The sequence below is a fragment of the Ambystoma mexicanum genome, chromosome 12, assembly GCF_040938575.1.
Source record: "Ambystoma mexicanum isolate Mex_15411 chromosome 12, UKY_AmexF1_1, whole genome shotgun sequence".
Classification (NCBI taxonomy): domain Eukaryota; kingdom Metazoa; phylum Chordata; class Amphibia; order Caudata; family Ambystomatidae; genus Ambystoma; species Ambystoma mexicanum.
This window is the reverse complement of record NC_090936.1, coordinates 34,396,727-34,414,222: the sequence shown is the minus strand read 5'-3', so window position 1 is coordinate 34,414,222 and position 17,496 is coordinate 34,396,727. Positions and strand designations below refer to the sequence as shown.

The 17,496-nt window shown below is 42.9% G+C and overlaps 1 protein-coding gene across 5 annotated transcripts in view; it reads right to left on the bottom strand.

The window, feature by feature from the left end:
- Positions 1–17,496, bottom strand: part of LOC138513218 (phytanoyl-CoA dioxygenase, peroxisomal-like) — a 266,335-nt gene that overhangs the window by 11,551 nt on the left and 237,288 nt on the right. For all 5 annotated transcript variants that reach the window (XM_069627873.1, XM_069627874.1, XM_069627876.1 and 2 more), the window contains one exon: positions 14,924–15,073. In XM_069627873.1, the coding sequence (XP_069483974.1) occupies positions 14,924–15,073 (150 nt within the window). The remainder of the gene's footprint in view (positions 1–14,923; positions 15,074–17,496) is intronic.

Sequence of the window (17,496 nt, the reverse complement as noted above, 5' to 3'; positions counted from 1 at the left end):
TGCAGACTGCTACCAATTGGGTTTACTGCTGCTCCTGTAGTCTTAATCGTTTTGCAGTGTTCCCCAAGGGAACTGCACAGGATTCTGCCTAACAATTCCTTCCTCCCTTTCCCATTCCCCCTTCAGATTATTTGCTCTACTTACTGTTTTTTACTGGTTCGATTCATGATTGTAAATTGCTTCTACTGTTTTATTGTCTATGTATACTGTTGTTTAATGTAAAGCGCTTTGGATGAAAGCGCTATATAAACTAAATAAATACAAATATTTATGAACAGGAGCTGAAAGAAAAAGTTTAGGCACAAGCAGAAATAAAAAGGATAATAAAACCGGTATGAGGTTACTGGCTCCAGTGTTTAGAAGCTAGAAGTGCGATTTAGCAAAAATGAGACAGAGCACTGGGGAGGATTGGGGCGTGCTGGGGGGTGTTTAACAACCGCTAATAGAAAATTAGATTGGGAATGAAGAAAGTGAGAAGGTAGAAAGAGCTAACAGACACACGAAGAAGAATAAGGAGAGCCAGGCCGTAAATGCACAAAGACAACACATGCAATGAATTCATAGAATCATGTGAGGAAAGACAGAAAAGAAAACGAGAAAAGTTGTACAACGATTAAGAAGAGCAAGTTGATGGGCATGAAAACTAATTGAAAGAGCTGAGCAATTGCTCTTTAACTATGGTTGAATAAATAAGAACTTGACCTGTGTGAAATAGCAACTGAACACTGCAAGTTTGGATTTGGGAAGGAAGACCTTTCAGTAAAGGAGATTAGTATTTTTGACCTGAGGGCACTGATGAATTCATTAGGACTGATCTCCTTGTGAGTGGGCTGGCCGTACCAAGGCAACCTACGAGGGTGAATCCTACACATTTTACTTTATTTAAGATTTCTGGCTGCCACAGATGAAAAGTCCCTTTTGTGAGATCAAAACCATGGAGGTGTACTGTATTTTGAAGATCTAAGTACACACCATTTTGAAGCAACTCCCAGCCTTGATGTAAACAATGTGTTGTACAAGTATTAGAGCACATCAAGTGTGTTTAACTGAACCTTGCATAGTGTGACTTCTACTATTAATGTAGAAGTCTGTATTAAAAATGGTGGTCTCTTGGCACTCAGTCTGTTCCTATAACCTCTCACTTCCATATAGAACTGAGTGGTGAGGTGCAAAACCTGACATGTTAATGCATGCAGGAATCAGATCGTCTTAGAGGGCGATCCGGCACGGAAGCCATGTTTGGGGGCCACAGAGGAGCAGGGAAGAATGTAGGGTGCATGGGTGAAAAATGTAAATGCCTGGTCAAGCAGGGAGAAAGAGTAGAAACAGGCCAAGGAGGAGGCTTGTACAGTAGTCAAGGCAACTGATAACCAAGGATCTTAGTATGAGGATCTTGGTGGAGTTGCAACTAAGATGGGGATTGATTTTCCGGGTATCAAATAAATTAATCCTGGCTGGAGTCAAAGCCGAGGTAATAAAGTGATGAAGGTTAAGGTCAATGTCCAAGAGGACCCCAGGTTTGCATGCCTTAGTGAGGGGGGAATCAGGGGTGGGGCAGGGGTAATTAAGGCAGTAGGGTACATTACTTCTGTCTTGGAGGTGTGCAGCATGAGATAAAGTTCCATCCGGTTGTTGACAGCAGTGAGGCAAGCTGAAATGCGAACAGAGTAGTTGAGAGTAAAAGTAGAAAAGGATAACATGACATCTATTTGGATGAATTGGAAGCATCAGTATAGAGATGAGGACAGCATGCAAAAACTAGCCTTTCTAAGAATTCACCATAGGCGTCCACAAATAGATTAGTACAGTGCTTGTGGAGGGAAAGGAAAATATATGGACCCTGCCCGTTCCTGCTCACTGGGTCCTGCAAGGTTCAGAAGAAGTATAAGAGCTGCAGTGTAGAAGAGTAGCAGACCTCAAAAGAACTCTGAGTGTACCCCATCTCCTGTTTTTATTTTGAAGTGCTTTGCCACTCCCTACCCGGCGGGTGTTAGGACTGATTTTTCTTTCTCTGGTCTGGGGGACAGATGTATAGAGGGCAACCTATATTGTGACAGGAACAACTCTGGGAAGCTGTAGCGAAATCAGTTTAGGTAGCAGTGACAGGCAGTCTAGGCTAAGTTCTTCAGAGGTGGTGGGTTTGTAAGGGGTCCACAATGAGGTCACACAATGGGAATAGCAGATTGCACTTACAGGATGTATAAAAAAACAGTTATTTATTTATGGCCAAAACACACTATAGATAAATGACTACTAGCAGGTAGCCTTGATATGATATGGCATTTATAACGCACCTATACACAGGTGTTTCAAGATGCGACAAGGAAAAGGAGGGGGGAACAGAGGCAAGACGGAGGGAACGATATTACTAGGCCAGGTTTCATTGAGATCGTGCAGGGGAAGGGTTAAGGGGAAAAGGGAAAAGTGCGGGGGGGGGAGAAGGGCACAGTGCAGTTCATGGGATCGACAGTAAAAAGAATAAATAAGTAAAAGTGCGGCCATCTGGTGACAAGTGTAAGGGTAAGTTCAGGCAGCAGGTGTCAGGTGCTGGTAGGGGACTGTAGGGCTTCAGAAAACAGTCTCCCAGTATGGGTGTAGCCAGGGAGGCAGTGCATGTGTGCAACTGGTGGGGGGGGGACTGGGCCCGAGATCAAAGGGTGCCCAGGTAACCAGTGCAGTTTCAGCCAGGAGTTCAGCAGGGGAGAGGAGGAGAGAAAGCAGAAGCAAAGAGGAAGGTTATGAGGTGCATCCGGATGCGGAGATGGTTCGCCTCAAGTTTCAGGGAGGCAGGGAGGCTGTTCCAGAGGGAGGCCCCAGCCAAAGAAAGAGATCTACCACCAACTCGTTGCTTGGAGAAGCGACTGAACATGGGGGAGTTAGAGGCGGATGAGCGAAGAGCTCGAGAAGGAAGATATTTAGGAAGGGAGAGTTGAAGGTTTTGAGGCCCCAGACTCCAAAAGGCCTTGTGGACAATGCAGAGGGTTTTGAATTTAATCCTCGCAGCCACTGGGAGCCAGTGCAGAGATTTCAGTCCTGGAGAGATACAATCCCTGGCCTTGAGGCCAATTCTCGCAGTCCTGTTCTGGATGAGTTGCAGAGGGCGGAGAGAAGACGCAGGCAGATTTAGAAAGAGGCTGTTGCAGTATTCTAGCCAAGAGAGAACCAGAGGTCTGGAGACAGTGAGTTTCTGGGGGAAGGAGAGGAAAGGAAGAGTACCTCCGAGGAGGTGCAGCTGGTAGTGACTTCTTAGAGACGTCAGAAATGTGAAGAGCGAAGGGGAGTCGAAGATGGCCCCGAGGTTTTTAGCCTCGCAGGTGGGAGCAGGAAGAGGGCCAAGAGAGGCCATCCAGAGAGTGACGGGAAAGGAGAGAGCACACACCACTATCAAACTAAATACATATATACATTCACTTTGTTATAGGGCATAATACGCATCAGAAACTCCTGCAAAGGAAAGGTTAGCCAAGTATTATGCACGTATGGTCCACAGAGATGATCCATAACTAAAATTGTCTAGACCAATGTTGTTTGGGGCCTTTTGCCCAATAGTTCAGGTAAAAGTTCCACAGAAGTTATGAAGCAGGAAAAAATGCAGGTAGGGTCTCTGGGATCCAGGTAAGTGTTCTTAGGGTTAGGGTTCAAGTTGGAATAATGCCCAAAAGAAGCCCCAACAGTCAGATGTCTTGCGCAAGCAAGCAATGGCAAAGCCAATATTGTAGGGAGTATATGGGTAGGTTAGAAACTCAGTAACTTACCCCCGTACTCTGATTCTTCCCCAGACTTGGCAGAACAAGGAAAGCGTGTCTAGCATTGCTTTTCCAGCTGAAAGTCGTAGTCCTCTATTCACAGGGGTTCCACGTTCGAGATGATATCTGGTTGGTGTCTTTCCATGATGCAAGGACTCTCGATTGAAGAATGCAGCAAAACTCGATCCAGCACTCCTCTCCGGACTGGACTCTGGTCTGGTAAGCTATCTCGGATGGTGGTCACCGCAGCAGGGCGACGCAAACGGGCTCAGCAGCCACGGTTGAACTTTCCCTCCTATCTCAGGCCCCCTCGATGCTAAGTCGCCGACATTTCACAGGAGGGAGTCTCGTAAGGCCGGCTGAGGATCCCCCTAGTTTTAGGGTGAAACTCAGTATGGTGATGCCGGCAGCACAGTAGCTCAAACACGAAGCTGGTCAGCCACAGGACGGTTCCAGGGCACTTCCGAAGGCTTCCTTTGACAGGGCACCGAGCGGACATCGGGAATGAATGGTCCCTGCACTCCAGGACTGATAAAGATCACGAGAAATACATGGCTCCTCCAGGACAGCAGCAGAAGTTGGTTGCCAGGCCTCCTTCAGTCAGGTCTCCGGTTTCTTTGCAGGTCTCACAGCTGGACTGGATACTTGGCTCCTTAGGTTTCTCCAGGAACTCTGAAAAATGGGTGCAGGAGTCCTATTTGTATCCTAAAAGCCAGGTAAGAGCTGAAACTCCCAATAGCAGGACTAGCCCACACACACCCCAGCAGTGGTCCAATCGGGACCACTGGCAGGAACAATCATGCATACCGCTCAGACACACCGAAACCAGTTTGTGGATTGGTGTCAGACAGACCCAGCCCACATCCTGCCAGCAAACACACACAGCCCTCCAGTAGCTCGCCCCAAGCTCTTGCTTTCCCGGACACTGGAAGTTCTTATAAGGATGTTCCTGGCCTATCGGGGCCAGGAAGCAGGCTAAAGAGCAAGATGGCAAAGGAACAGGCGAAAAATCTCGTGGCACGGCCATGTTTGACCAGTAGCCACAGTTAGTAGCCAAATGCGGTAAACGCTGTAAAGCTAAAAACGAAAATCCCCAAAAAGTGAGGAAAAGTCACTGCTGCAGCCTATCCTTTTAGCACACCTAGAGTAACCACAAATCCTCTGAGTGTTAGTCTAGGGCAAAAAAAATGTACCACTTTGCACTGCAGTGTAAGATGCATTGTGCAATGATAAAAAGTTACCACAAGTGATAAAAAAGTAACCCAAAGTAGTAACATAGTAGCACGACTAAGGGAAACACGGTTTCCCAGTACCGACAGCCTCAAGGTCATATCAGTTTCCCCATAACATATGAGCAAAGGCCAGTGTAGTGAAGCTTAAGGCTTCACTATAGTGCAAAAAGTACAGGTCGATTCAAAAGCAAAAAGTTTGGGGGTTTCATAAAGATGGAAGGAAAGGTGCAGTAAAGACAAATCTTTCCTAACAGCGGGCCTCGGGTATGGGGGTGGTAGTTCCCATGGGACTGTCCCTGGTTCTGGGTGAGGGAGGTGCACATCCTTGCTTGGACCAGGTATGGAAACAGGGGCTCCATATTTGTTCACTCGCTGGTTCTGTTCGACTAACCCTGTACAGTATTCTGTATACAGGCTCAAATATAGGACTGTTAGGATGTTTTTTTTTCTTTTTAGCCTACATCCTCCTTTCTGCTGGACATTTGGCAACTATGACGTGATCTCAGGACTACTGGTTATCAGAGGTTATTTGATCTAAGGTTCATGAGACCCTATTGCACTCTTATTTCATGGGTTAGACTTGTTGCAATTTTGTAGATTTACAGTGCTTTCTATTCGTAAACTGAAAAATGCTAATAAAAATACTTTAAAACGTCTCATTGACAAGGCCCCACATATTGGAGGGACAACATCCCTGATCAACTAGATCAAAATTCATCATCCATAAGGACCCATATGGTTTTAAGTCACTTTTTCAATCCCAATGACATATCCTCTAAGAAACCTTTCCTTTACAGATATTATAGGAACAGAACCATCACTACTCAGGCACGTTCTCAAGACTCCTCTGTTCTCCACATGATAATGTTTGCATTCTTTTTGCATCTCTGAATCCCCGGTTTCTCCCCTTCTCCTCTGTGGTTCCCACCACCCACATCTTACTTCATCCCCTTGAACATTCTGACAAGACTGGCTGGCCACATGGGCTTACTAAACCCAACCATTAAATCAATACTTATGTTTTGGGGAGGGATTTACGTGGACCATATCCTATCCAGTGCTATTTTTTTTCTTTTTATGATTTAGTTCCTTCCATCAGTTAAATAAGAAAGATCAACAAGAAAGAAAGGAAAATTCATGTCCTACAGTAGGAAAAAAGAAAAGAAAAAAATCACATCAGAATATGGTATATCTGTCAAAAGATTATCACAACATAATGTCAAAATCTGTACAATACATTTAAGCGCCAACAATTCCACTATGATTTGGAGTATTCAAATTCATCAGATTACCCCTTCATAGAGGATGCACCGGGTTCTTTCAATGTGTCAGTTTTCCGGGGTACCTTTGTCCAAAATTGAGTTACTCTAAATATCAGCTTCTTATCAATTCCCAGCATCAATGTTGCCCATTTGTCTTCGAGCGATAGTACCAGTTTTGCTGTCGATAGCATTGCAGGGAATCACCGTCTCTCATTGGTCAATGCTGTACAAGTCATAATGATTTGGCGCAATGATTCAATCTGATCATGCTGATTGCAGAAACAACAGGTTGAATCGTTTCCAGCATGTTGATTTCTTATTGAAAGAAGTTCTCTTGTGGGCAGCATGTTGAGCCTCATCCTTAATAAGAGGTCTCTAGTTTGTTGACATGGAAAGAGAGTCGGGTATGAAGGAAGCTGATTTAAGGCTGTTTTTTTTATTTTTTTATTTTATTTTTTTTATTTGTATATGGTTGTTAAGTAGTCATCTGGAGAAAAACAAGGTGTTCTTTCACAGTGGTTTATTGCACAACAAATACTGGTCACAGATCAATAAATTCAGCCAACTGATGACGGTTCTATTCACCTCATAGGCACAGGCGTTCTGCCTTACTTTACTTGCAACTGCCGCTATTGACCTTAATTAGTTCCAAGATAACAGCCAGGCAATTACAGGCTTTCACCCTTCAACCTGTCCGCCGGCCATGAAAACGAAATTAACACAATGTCAATAGTACACACTTCACCACTCCGAATCTTTCTTCTTAGGCAGCCGTTTCTCTCCACTGAAAGGTCTTGAGCCTTGGACCGGGTACGGTGTCAATCTGTGAACTTTCCGCTTACTAATAGTAAGCCCACTCGTATTCTTAGCTGGTCTCACTCCACTCGGGTGCGGCGTCTCTCGCCACGCGCTGCTCCTGAAAAATAAGACGCCTCCTGAGTCTCTTGGAGTTGCATTTAACTCTTGTCCGGCCCCTCCCCCATAATCAGCCCCATGTGTTCTCAGCAACGGTTTTAACACACCTGATTCAGATTCCCCACCTCCTCCCTGCTCCGTCCACTGTGGGCTAACCCTGTACTTTGTTTGTGTTCGGGCGGTTTTAACATAAGGAAACCCGGTTCTCCCTTTCCTTTTTTTCCTTTCTTTACCCATCGGTGTGCCTCCCCCCTGATGCAGTATTTCGTGGGGCATTTTGGGACCTGTAGTTTGTCTCTTTTCATTGATGGCCAGCACTTGACGGGACTCTTCCTCAACCCCCTCCTTTCTCCCAGTGTCCAGGGCGGCTGCCACTGCTTCCACCTCACAATGGTTTGCACAAAAAACCTTTACAAATTATCAAAATTACATTAAAATACAGAAGAGAACAAAAAACTATTTACAAGTCATAACAATATCAGCTATACATGTATGCAAAGTAATTCAAAAGAACCATTCAGGTGCCGTTAACATAACACAAACCATCTAGTTACTGGTAACATCAGGTCAAAATTAAGGATACTCAATACATTTTCCTCAGCCCATGTCCAGTTTTTACAAAGTGCGAGAACAGATTATACCACTTCTTCTTAAATACAAAAGGATTCACTCTTTTGATTAATGCAACACTAAGTTAGCTTGTCATGACATGCAGTATCTCTTTTATAATGAAATTTGTTTCTCCTTTTTACCCTAACATTCATAAAGAAAAAAAGACAGTCTTTAATTGGTTTCAAAATTCAATGTACTTAAAGATTCTTCAATTTTATACAGTAGTTTATTTAGGGTCAAAAGCAGTCTGGTGCTATCCCCCCCCCCTCCTTATGCAGCTTTCCCAAAAGGATTGACGTGCTAATAGAGTAGCCTCCGGGTAGTACATGCCCAAAAACGTGAGTCTGTCCTGTTTAAAATAAGAACAGTGTATTACTAAGTGTTTTAAAGTTTCTTGCTGCTCCAAAGTAAACAAAATCGACATGTGTTCTTTACAATTGAAGCAGATTAATTGTGCCAATTTTGCAAACATTCAATAGTGGCAAATTGTTTAATTTGAACCATATGTAGGTACTTCTTGCTTTCCGCAGGGAAACTTCAATATATAAGATGATCTTAAAGGCTCTTTTTCTGGTGAATGATTCATATTCTACATACGTTTTGTAGGTATTGTTAGTTTTGATAGTTTTTATCAAATCCATTTCATAAAGTTTGATTTTAACACTAGGTAGATCCTGGGTGAGGCCTTCAACAGTAGCATTTATGTTCTCAATAATTTGTTTTATTTGGGCTTCAAATAAGGAAAATGATATAGGATTACCGTCTATCAAAAGTCCATAAGGCTCTGTTTTCAATTACTCCTCTTATTGCCAATTTGTGCATATCTTTCTTCTTTATTGTCTCTAGCCAATCAGTTCTTTGGAGTTTTCTTTTAATGTCTAGTGATCACTGCATCAAGGTTTCCAGTGAGCTGTCTAAAGCTCCCACCTTGTGAACACAAGCTTCTTTCCACATTTCCAAAATGGAGGCATGAGAAGTAATGGATCTGGATCTTAGAATGATAAACAGAGGGTTGCTCGCATCTAGCAATGGTTTTCCATGTCATTATTGATTGCAATCATTATAAGGCCAGTTCGAAGCGCATTCTATATATAGGAAATTATTTTGGCAATAGTAGGATTTTCCTCCAAAAGATTGCTCTATGCGATCCCAAATTTCGCAGTGTAGTTTTAGGAAGATTTTAAGACCCAACTTTTTGCCTGTAAAATGTAATGAGTGGCTTTAGCGAATACCTGCCGAATTTATTATGTAGAATTAGGCCTTGTCGAGTCAAGGCTTCTACTTTAGTTCTCAGGTGTTCAACCCAATCCTTCTCTGCTATGCTTTGGTTCAACCAAATGCCTAAGTATTTGATACTTTTGACATCATCCAATTTCTATTTGTTTAGGTACAATTCCAGGGCTCTGTTTCTTTCCTATTTGCCGAGCTAGAGACATAGCATGGGATTTTTGGATATTAATGGTAAGATAATTTCCCTATGCATATCTCTCTAATGCCGCAAGTCGCTTTTGTAGCCCCACTTGTGTTCGATCCAAGAGGACGAGGTTGTCCACATATAAGAGGTACAGTACCTGGGTCCCGTTTAGAATAGGAGTATTTGCAGCCGGTAGATTCTGAGAGGCACCGAGATCTGAAGTATATAGGTTGAAAAAAAGAGGCTGCCAACGGGCAACCCTGTTTCAATTCATTCCAGGTCTGTATATCTTTTGACATCATACCATTTTTTGACAATCTTACCCTTATCATAGTGTTCCAGTATAGGGCTTTAATTGTCTGCATGATGTCTGTCGGGCAATTCCATAATTTTAGTTTTCCCTATAGTTTCTGTCGATTAACACTATCGAAGGCCAACTTGAAATCTATGAATACTGCATTGGTACATGCATTTGACTTGATCGCTTCCAATTTAAGTATGTTCAGAATCAGGAGGTTGATGTAAGTCCCAACTCCCTGAATGAAGCCAGCTTGTCTCGGATCTCTTCTAATACTTCTTCTGTCCCACTCTGTCAATTTTTGCAATAGAAATGAGGCGAATACCTTTCCAAGAGGATCCAACAGAGCTATTGGTCGATAATCGCTTACATTTGATTTGTCCCCCTTTCTAAATATCGGGATCAAGATTGCTGTTCGCCAGGTTGCAGGAATCTGTTTGCACTTAGAGATCAGCTTGAATAGATAATAGCACAATTCACCCAGGCCTCTGGGTTTGTCCTTAGTATTTGGTTGGTAAGCCCATCTGGGCCTGGGGCTCTAGATGGATTAAGGCTCTTAATATGTGACAATAGATCTATCTGTTCCCAGCTTAGATCCCATGAAATGTTGGTGGAGGCTTCTCTCTCGGGTTGGTCCTCTGTTTTATTTGCAAACAGCTTGGTGAAATAGGCTATCCAGGTGTGCCTGTGTGTTTTGCCCATATAAGAGTTTCCACAGGTCTCTGGTAGTTCGACCTGCGAGTGATCGTAACATTTCTTTGATGTCGTTTTGAACACGAATCAGCTTGGTGTTAATGAGCCCATTTTTATATACTTGTTTGCAATTTTTTTTCTTCTTTTTTTTTTTTTGCAGCAGTCGCTGTTCCACCAGCAGCTGCTGAATTTTCCTGAGGTCAATATGGAGTTGTTTTTTCTTGATAGCAACGCTCTTGTTATAAACATGTTTGTGAGATGATCGTTCCGTTGTCTTAGTTGGAATAATGTGTTTAAATGGTAACCGGATCCAATCATACTATAGTGTTTTGCTCTCCATCATATAAGTGTTAACAAAGGGGTGCTTTAGCTCACTCATTTCAAAGTCTGTAATTATAGCCTCTTATTGTTTTGGGCAAGGTCCATTGGTGGAAACAAAAGGGTTGTCAGTCTCCTTTCACAAGTTGTCCAAGACATAATGAGCTTATGGTGTTCACTAAAAATTATTCCAGCTGAGTTTAACGTGTCAATTTCAATGCTCAGTTAATGGGACATAATACGTAGTCCAAGAACGCCTCTGATTTTCCCTTTTTCCATGTCGGCATAGCTGGAGAGTCACCTTTAACTAACCATTCATTAACACAATATCCCGCCTTGCCAACTCCTTCATCCAGGTTTGGGCTTTTGCTGGAAGCTTCTGTTAGGGGAATGGAGTTCCAGTTTTGGTGAAAAGATGTATATTCAAATCTCCACACACTATAATGTCGGCGTTCTCATATCATCAATATATGTATATCATCAATAGTTTCTAGCACACAGTCATTGAAGCTACTGTCGTTAATGGCAACATGATCCCAATATAAGTTGATAAGCCCCATAATTTTGCCACTGGGGTATTTAGTACTTGACTCCCCAATGCTGCATAAATGGGAGCTGTGTTCCCGTATCAATACTTGAGTAAAGGGATTGGGATTCTGTGTTTCAATAACTTCTTGCTCCATGCCTTATAAAAGTGAGAAGACCTGGGGCAGGACGACCATTGAGTCTAACAATTGCCGGATTCATGAATGTTATATACCCTTCACAAATGGGTTGTTGACTAATCCACGTTTCCTGAAAACATATGATGTCATAATTTTTTCAGACCTTGTTTCTTTCCCTCGAAGAGATGACCATGACCCCGCGTATTCCATGAGCACATGGTCCAAGGGAAATCTTCCTGAACCCATCTTGGTTATGGGATCCCTTGTTTTCTACGTGGATATACTGTGCCTGAACCCTGTTGTGTTGATTTGGAGAAGTTGCACTTGGACATTTCTACATCGCTTAGTCTTGTAAATGCTAGTGATCTAAGTTTTATTTTCATTTGGTAGGGATCTACAATCTTTTTGTCCGTGGATCTTAGTGACTGATGTTTTTTCGTATGTTGCAGTCCAAAGTGCGAATCGTTGCCTCTATCCCAAGAGTTTATATTGTTTCTTTCCAAGTCTGGGGTAATCGCACTCCAAGATGCTGATATTTTAAAGCCCATTTGTCCAAAGGCAGAGTGATTGTCCAAAATGATTTTTAGAAGTCTGGTGGAATTCAGATGTACCATTCATGATTCATGTAGGAATTCCACTATTTTGATATCTGTTGACTTGATAGAACGAAGATCATGAACTGCATGTAGCAGACGTATAACATTTGCTTTGTTCATTATTATTCCGATATCCTTTCTTGTTATGCTCTCTATAATAACTGATTTAACATCTGTTGGATGTCGCGGGTCAATGAAGGTAGGAGCCAGTGATTGTAGACTGCTTGCGCTTCTCTTTGGAGTCAGAAGGAGTGGCAGGGGTCGTGAAGCAAGTTGTCTTTTTTGCGCCACTGTCTGGAATTTCAAATCTCAAGAAGCTATCAATGGATCAGAATAGACTAGATCCTGTTTGTCGACTATAATAACTTCCCCCGATGTTTCCAACTCAGCATCAGATATTTATTTGCTAGATAACTCGGAGAGAACAATGAACATATTCTGGCAACTCTGATTAGCGTCCATAGAGCTTACAGATACATTTCCACCATTGTGAATGGAATGTTCACTAAGTGGCTTCTTTCCATTGATGTATCATCTGTTGGCTAGACTTAGAGATTTAGGAGAATGTCTTGTTGGATCATCTCTTCTTCTGAGAGTTTTTCGCCCTCTTTATTTGAATTTGTAATATGGATAGGGGCCGTTACTTTAGCAGCCTGTTTGCTCATAGATTTGATGGGCTGTGCATTCATTTTATTTGGTAAATGTAGTTTTTTCAAGAAGGCGTGGGAACCATTTGCCTTGTATTTCGGTCTCGGAGGCTGTTTTTTTTCTTAGGTAGATAGGTTTTCTTTGTTGTCGCCAATTTTACTTTCTGAATTGATTGGGGAGGGTCAAAAATTGGATACGATCCGTGGTTCCTTAATTTTCCTCTGTCGTGGATGGTTCGGATGCACATTAGTCAGGTTGATTTGAATACCAGCCACATGATTTAAATCAGATGGGGGGGGGATTTTTTCAGACATGAATGCCGATCTTGTGTTAGATTTAGTAATATTTTGATATTTGTTTGCAGTTTATTTTGATGTATCTGGGTGTATACTGTGTGATTTCTTATTTGGCTGTGGTTCTTTATTCAATTGGACTAATGCAATGTTAGTGCAAGGTTCATGATGGTGGTGCTCGTGTTGCCATCTTCTGAATCCAGACAAAGTTGAATTTTGTTGATGAAGGCCTTAGTGTGGATCTGTTTTGTATGTATGAGAGCTAGCAGCGTAGCTTGATCTTTCATAGAATTGCTGCAGCTAATACAATTTTAGAAAAGGACTACTGAGGAAGCTGCCATCAGTATGTTTTGTAACTCTACCATTGTGGTCGGAATCACTGGGTACGGTTGCTGCTTTAAATGATCACTCAGACATTTACAATACGATTTTCTTTTTTTAGGGGTCACATCCTCTGATTCATTTAGGTCTTTGCATTCTTTCATTTATCTCTCGGGAGCAACAGTATTTGCATCAGCAACCGTCATGTGCAGTTGGAATCTGTAAGTCTAGGTCTCGCATTGTGCAATAGGGGTGTTAATGTCATTTCAGCTTTAAAATGTCTTGAAAAGTGCGGTAGCGTATGACCAAACACCAAGTTCCATTTTTTATGATTAGCCATCAATGATTTTATTTTGCTGATCTCAAGTGATAGTCGGGCGTTCGTTTGGTCACTGGAGGAGTAGCTATAGACGCAGTGTTGTCTAAATTGGTCATTGTTGTGAATTTTTGTTGCCAAAACAACTTGGCTTTCGCAGCACGCCTTCTTAGCTCGGTAGTAGGAGCCTCATGCTTGTTCGATCCTGTGTCTATTTTTTTGAGTGTATAGATTTTTTCACAGTCTTCTACTCGCCTCAGCAGGGCGTTTCTGTGCTTTGAGTGTAACTTTGCTCTTCATTCATAAGTTGAGTGGGGTTAATACCAATCGTAGGTGGCCTTTCAAGGGGGTTCAATAGGGTAAGGCACTCATCTCCATCTGAGCCTGACTGCACGCTTTGTTAGATGTGGTTATGGCTTTTTTTATTTGATTGTCCTTTGTCGTAGTCTGTCCTAGCTGCGCTTCTGCTTTATAGCAGTTCGTGGAGTCCGAGCAAAGGGACAAGTTGTGGTCGTCGGATTTGAACAAGCAGCCCTCCACCCCGCCCCCGACATCAGGAATCTTGGCCACTAAGGTGCCCGTTAATGTATCAGGAAATGTTTTAATGTTGTCAATAGGCGCTGCTTTGCATATCAAGACACTCACCCCCGTGTCTGCAGCAGTAGGGTTTGTGTCGGCCCAGCAACAAGGCTCAGATGGCAGCACAAGACCGCAGCTGGTAATTTCCTTCTCCACGGTTTCATTAGACCAAGACTTCGGGGTCTGGTGCTGCGTCCAGAGTCGTGGGGGAGCCCATTGGAGCCTCCGCTCCAGCAATCTCCACCAAACTCCACAAACTGTCACGGAACTCACGCACTGGCGCAACACGCCAGTGAGTTCATTTTTATGTTGCAGAGGGAGTGTCTAATTTCCTTAGACACATTCCACCAGGGTGAAAATTCACAGCAAAAGAAGTAGCTCGTAGAACAGAGATCCACCACTCGCCACTCCACAAACTCTGTCGCCGAACTCATGCCAGTGCTATGAAAGGGCCAACACTACCAGCCTCCTGCAACATTTTTTTTTTATTTATTTATTCAGATCAGCAATCACAAAGTGGATACAGAGGGACAAAGCATAAGAATTTCCAATGCATTAGCCAAGCATACATTATCTCAATGCGTAGTGTTAAGACCACTCCTGCAACATTTTAAGCGTGATTACGAATACAAGAGTTCATGCACTGGAAGTAAAATGTCTCCAGCATCTTAAAGATGCATATGTCTAAGCAGCTTATTGCTAACCTGTAAGCATTACATTCCTGGAATGATAAAAAATGTGAACTGGAGCAAACTGAGATATTCTATCATAACATCTGGAACAGTTGTCAAAAAAGTTATTTGGAGTACATGGGTGATAATTGACTTGTGGTCAAACATTTTCATAAAACACGTTTTTTGAATATTTATATTACTTGATTTTCTTCTCCCCATACAAATGAACACATAATAAAATACAGCAGTGAAAAATGGATACAACAGTGATCCGTTACATAAAAAAGGTACTGTTCTACAGAGCGATGACATGCAGCATATTATAGATTATAATTCTGTACCTTTCGAAATCCTGGAGTCCTGTTCATTCCAGACCCATGGATAAGCAGCGGATGGAAGAAAACAGTGTCACCTTTCTCCATAACAAGATGAACCCTGGGAAGGCTTGGATCATAGTCACGCACGCCATGGTACATTGCATTCACACCACCCTAGGAAGTATAGGAGTATGTCAATATATATTTCTTTACATTTCTTATATGGGCTTTGGCTGAAATAAATGTTGGCCTAGCATGAAGAGGAAGAGCAAAGGACAACATTTTAGTGAACTACTCCAGTGTTATTTTTAATTCTTGTTATATGCTATGTGGAGTTGCTTAAGCGAGAGGATAGTACAGTTTACCATATCGAACACCGATGTGAAATCCACTAAGGCCATATTGATGGGCTAATTATTAACTTGCTGAAGTTACACCAGCCACATCAGGTGCAAATAGCATAATTGGGTGGTGGTAGGAGGGCAGGGAGGGGTTCTGGTCGCTGCAGACTCCATGGCATTCCCAATATCTGAGATGTAAATATTCAATAGGCACAGTGCCAATAAGCACCCCTGCTGGTCCACAATGTGTAGAAATCCTGCCGGTAGTATCACTATTTGTATTTAATCTCACTCTGTGTGTGTCCGTGCGTAGATATATTAAAATACTTAATAATACACCCGGTAAACCCCAATCAGGAAGTTTCGGCCAGAGAATAGTACAGTTTACTGTATCGAACGCGAATGTGAAATCCACAGAGGCCATATTGATGGGTAGATTGGCTATTTTAGTGGTTTTCAACTTCAGTAAGTTCATAATTAGCCCATTTAGGGAAGTGCTGATATTCTGACGAAATCATGTCTAGTATTTAAGTCTCTGTCGAGGACCAGTCAATATAAATGTTTCTCCCCCCTCAAGGGCATGCTCGCCCACTTTGGGAAAGTCGTCATATTGTTACATGTACGTAGTACAGTCGTGGACATAGTCTGCCTCTTCCACTGGTTCAGCTTTGAATGTCACTGGGTTTACAATTCTGCATCTTACTACCTTTATCACTGGATTCGAGACAATTACCTCATCCCGATGCTCTCTGAGTAGTCAACGTGTTTTTTTTTTTTTCGAGGATTGCAAAGAGGGCATGCTCCACGTAAAGTGTGGTGCTGCACCCCATTGTGATACTTGCCGACTTAAGCAGCATCCAAAGCTTGTTCACATGGGTAATGTCCCTTCATCGCTCGGTGCAAACGCCCACTTTAGTAGGCCATTGGCTTATATTCTAAGGTTGACTTCTGCGTGAGTACTGCAGTTATCACTACTCCATTGGAGTGTGAGAACAAATACAATTTGTCATGGTAATCAGGAATCCTTAACACCAGAGCTGTGCATACTGCCTTCTTCAGCTCCTCAAATGCTTCAGTCATTTTGTGTGCCGTGTTAAGGGTGTTGGAGTCATCTGTGTAGTTGCCTGCGAGAGTGATCAGTATATGAGTGTCGTCGGCATAGTTAGTATACGCTATGCCGCGGGGGTCTAAGATGTGGAATAGGGGCCTGGTAAAGATATTGTATAGTGTTGGGGCGATGCAGGATCCTTGTGGCACACCACAGGTGATAGGAGAGGGAGAGGCATTAGCAATCTGAGAAAACCCTCATGACTCTTCCATTCAGGAAGGATGCTATCCAGGCAGTGGCTGAGGGTCAGAAATTAGCTTAAGTGTTGAGGTGGTGGCAGAGGATTTGGTGTTTGGCCAGTTTGAATGCCACAGATGGGTCTAGGAGGAGGAGCAGGGCAGACATGCCCTCGTCCCTAATCTCGTCTAGTTGATTTTTTAGGTCGTGTAGGGCAGACTCCGTACAGTGCCTTGGGCGGAAATGGGATTGACGCATCCCTAGGATTTGATTGTCCTCCAAGAACTGCTGAACTTGTAAGTAGGCTGCTCGGTCCAAAATCAACAGTACTTTGAGCGAAGGAGGCGTTTATGATGGCTGTCATGATGGGGGTTTGTAAGTCTGCACAATCTTTGATGAGGGATATAGGGCATATGTCGCCTTTGCATTTTGATGGTTTTAGGCTTTTAATCAAGTTAGTAACTTCTGTTTCGGCGAGGTCTCTAAAGAAGAACTGAGTGGCGGAGGGGTACGGGGGGTGGAAGGTCAGCAGCTGTTGCTAGTGGTCATGAGGACTATATTGAATTTTGCTTGTTGAGAAAGGATGTTCCTGTTCAAAGTGTCAATTTTGCCTAAGAGTGCTGCTTGGATGCTTGAGCACCAAGTCTTGTCTTTAGTGATGGTTGTGGGGGGTTACTGCTGGGAATTCAAGTTCTCTGTAGATGGTGAAAATCTCCTTTGCGTCTGACTTGGCATTTCTGATTCTGGTGTTGAAGGAATTGGATTGTGCGGCGATTATGGCTGATTTGTAGCGTTTGGAAATTCTGGTGAAGTCCTGTTTTGCAGAGACAGTGGGATCCTTTAGCCAAGTTAACTGGGCTTGTAGTTTCAGGGTGCATTGTTCTAAAAGGTCAGGGGTAAACCATGAATTGGAATGTCTGACTATCGTCGATTTGTGTGAAACTAGGGGGCTAAGGTGTTCACTGCCTTAG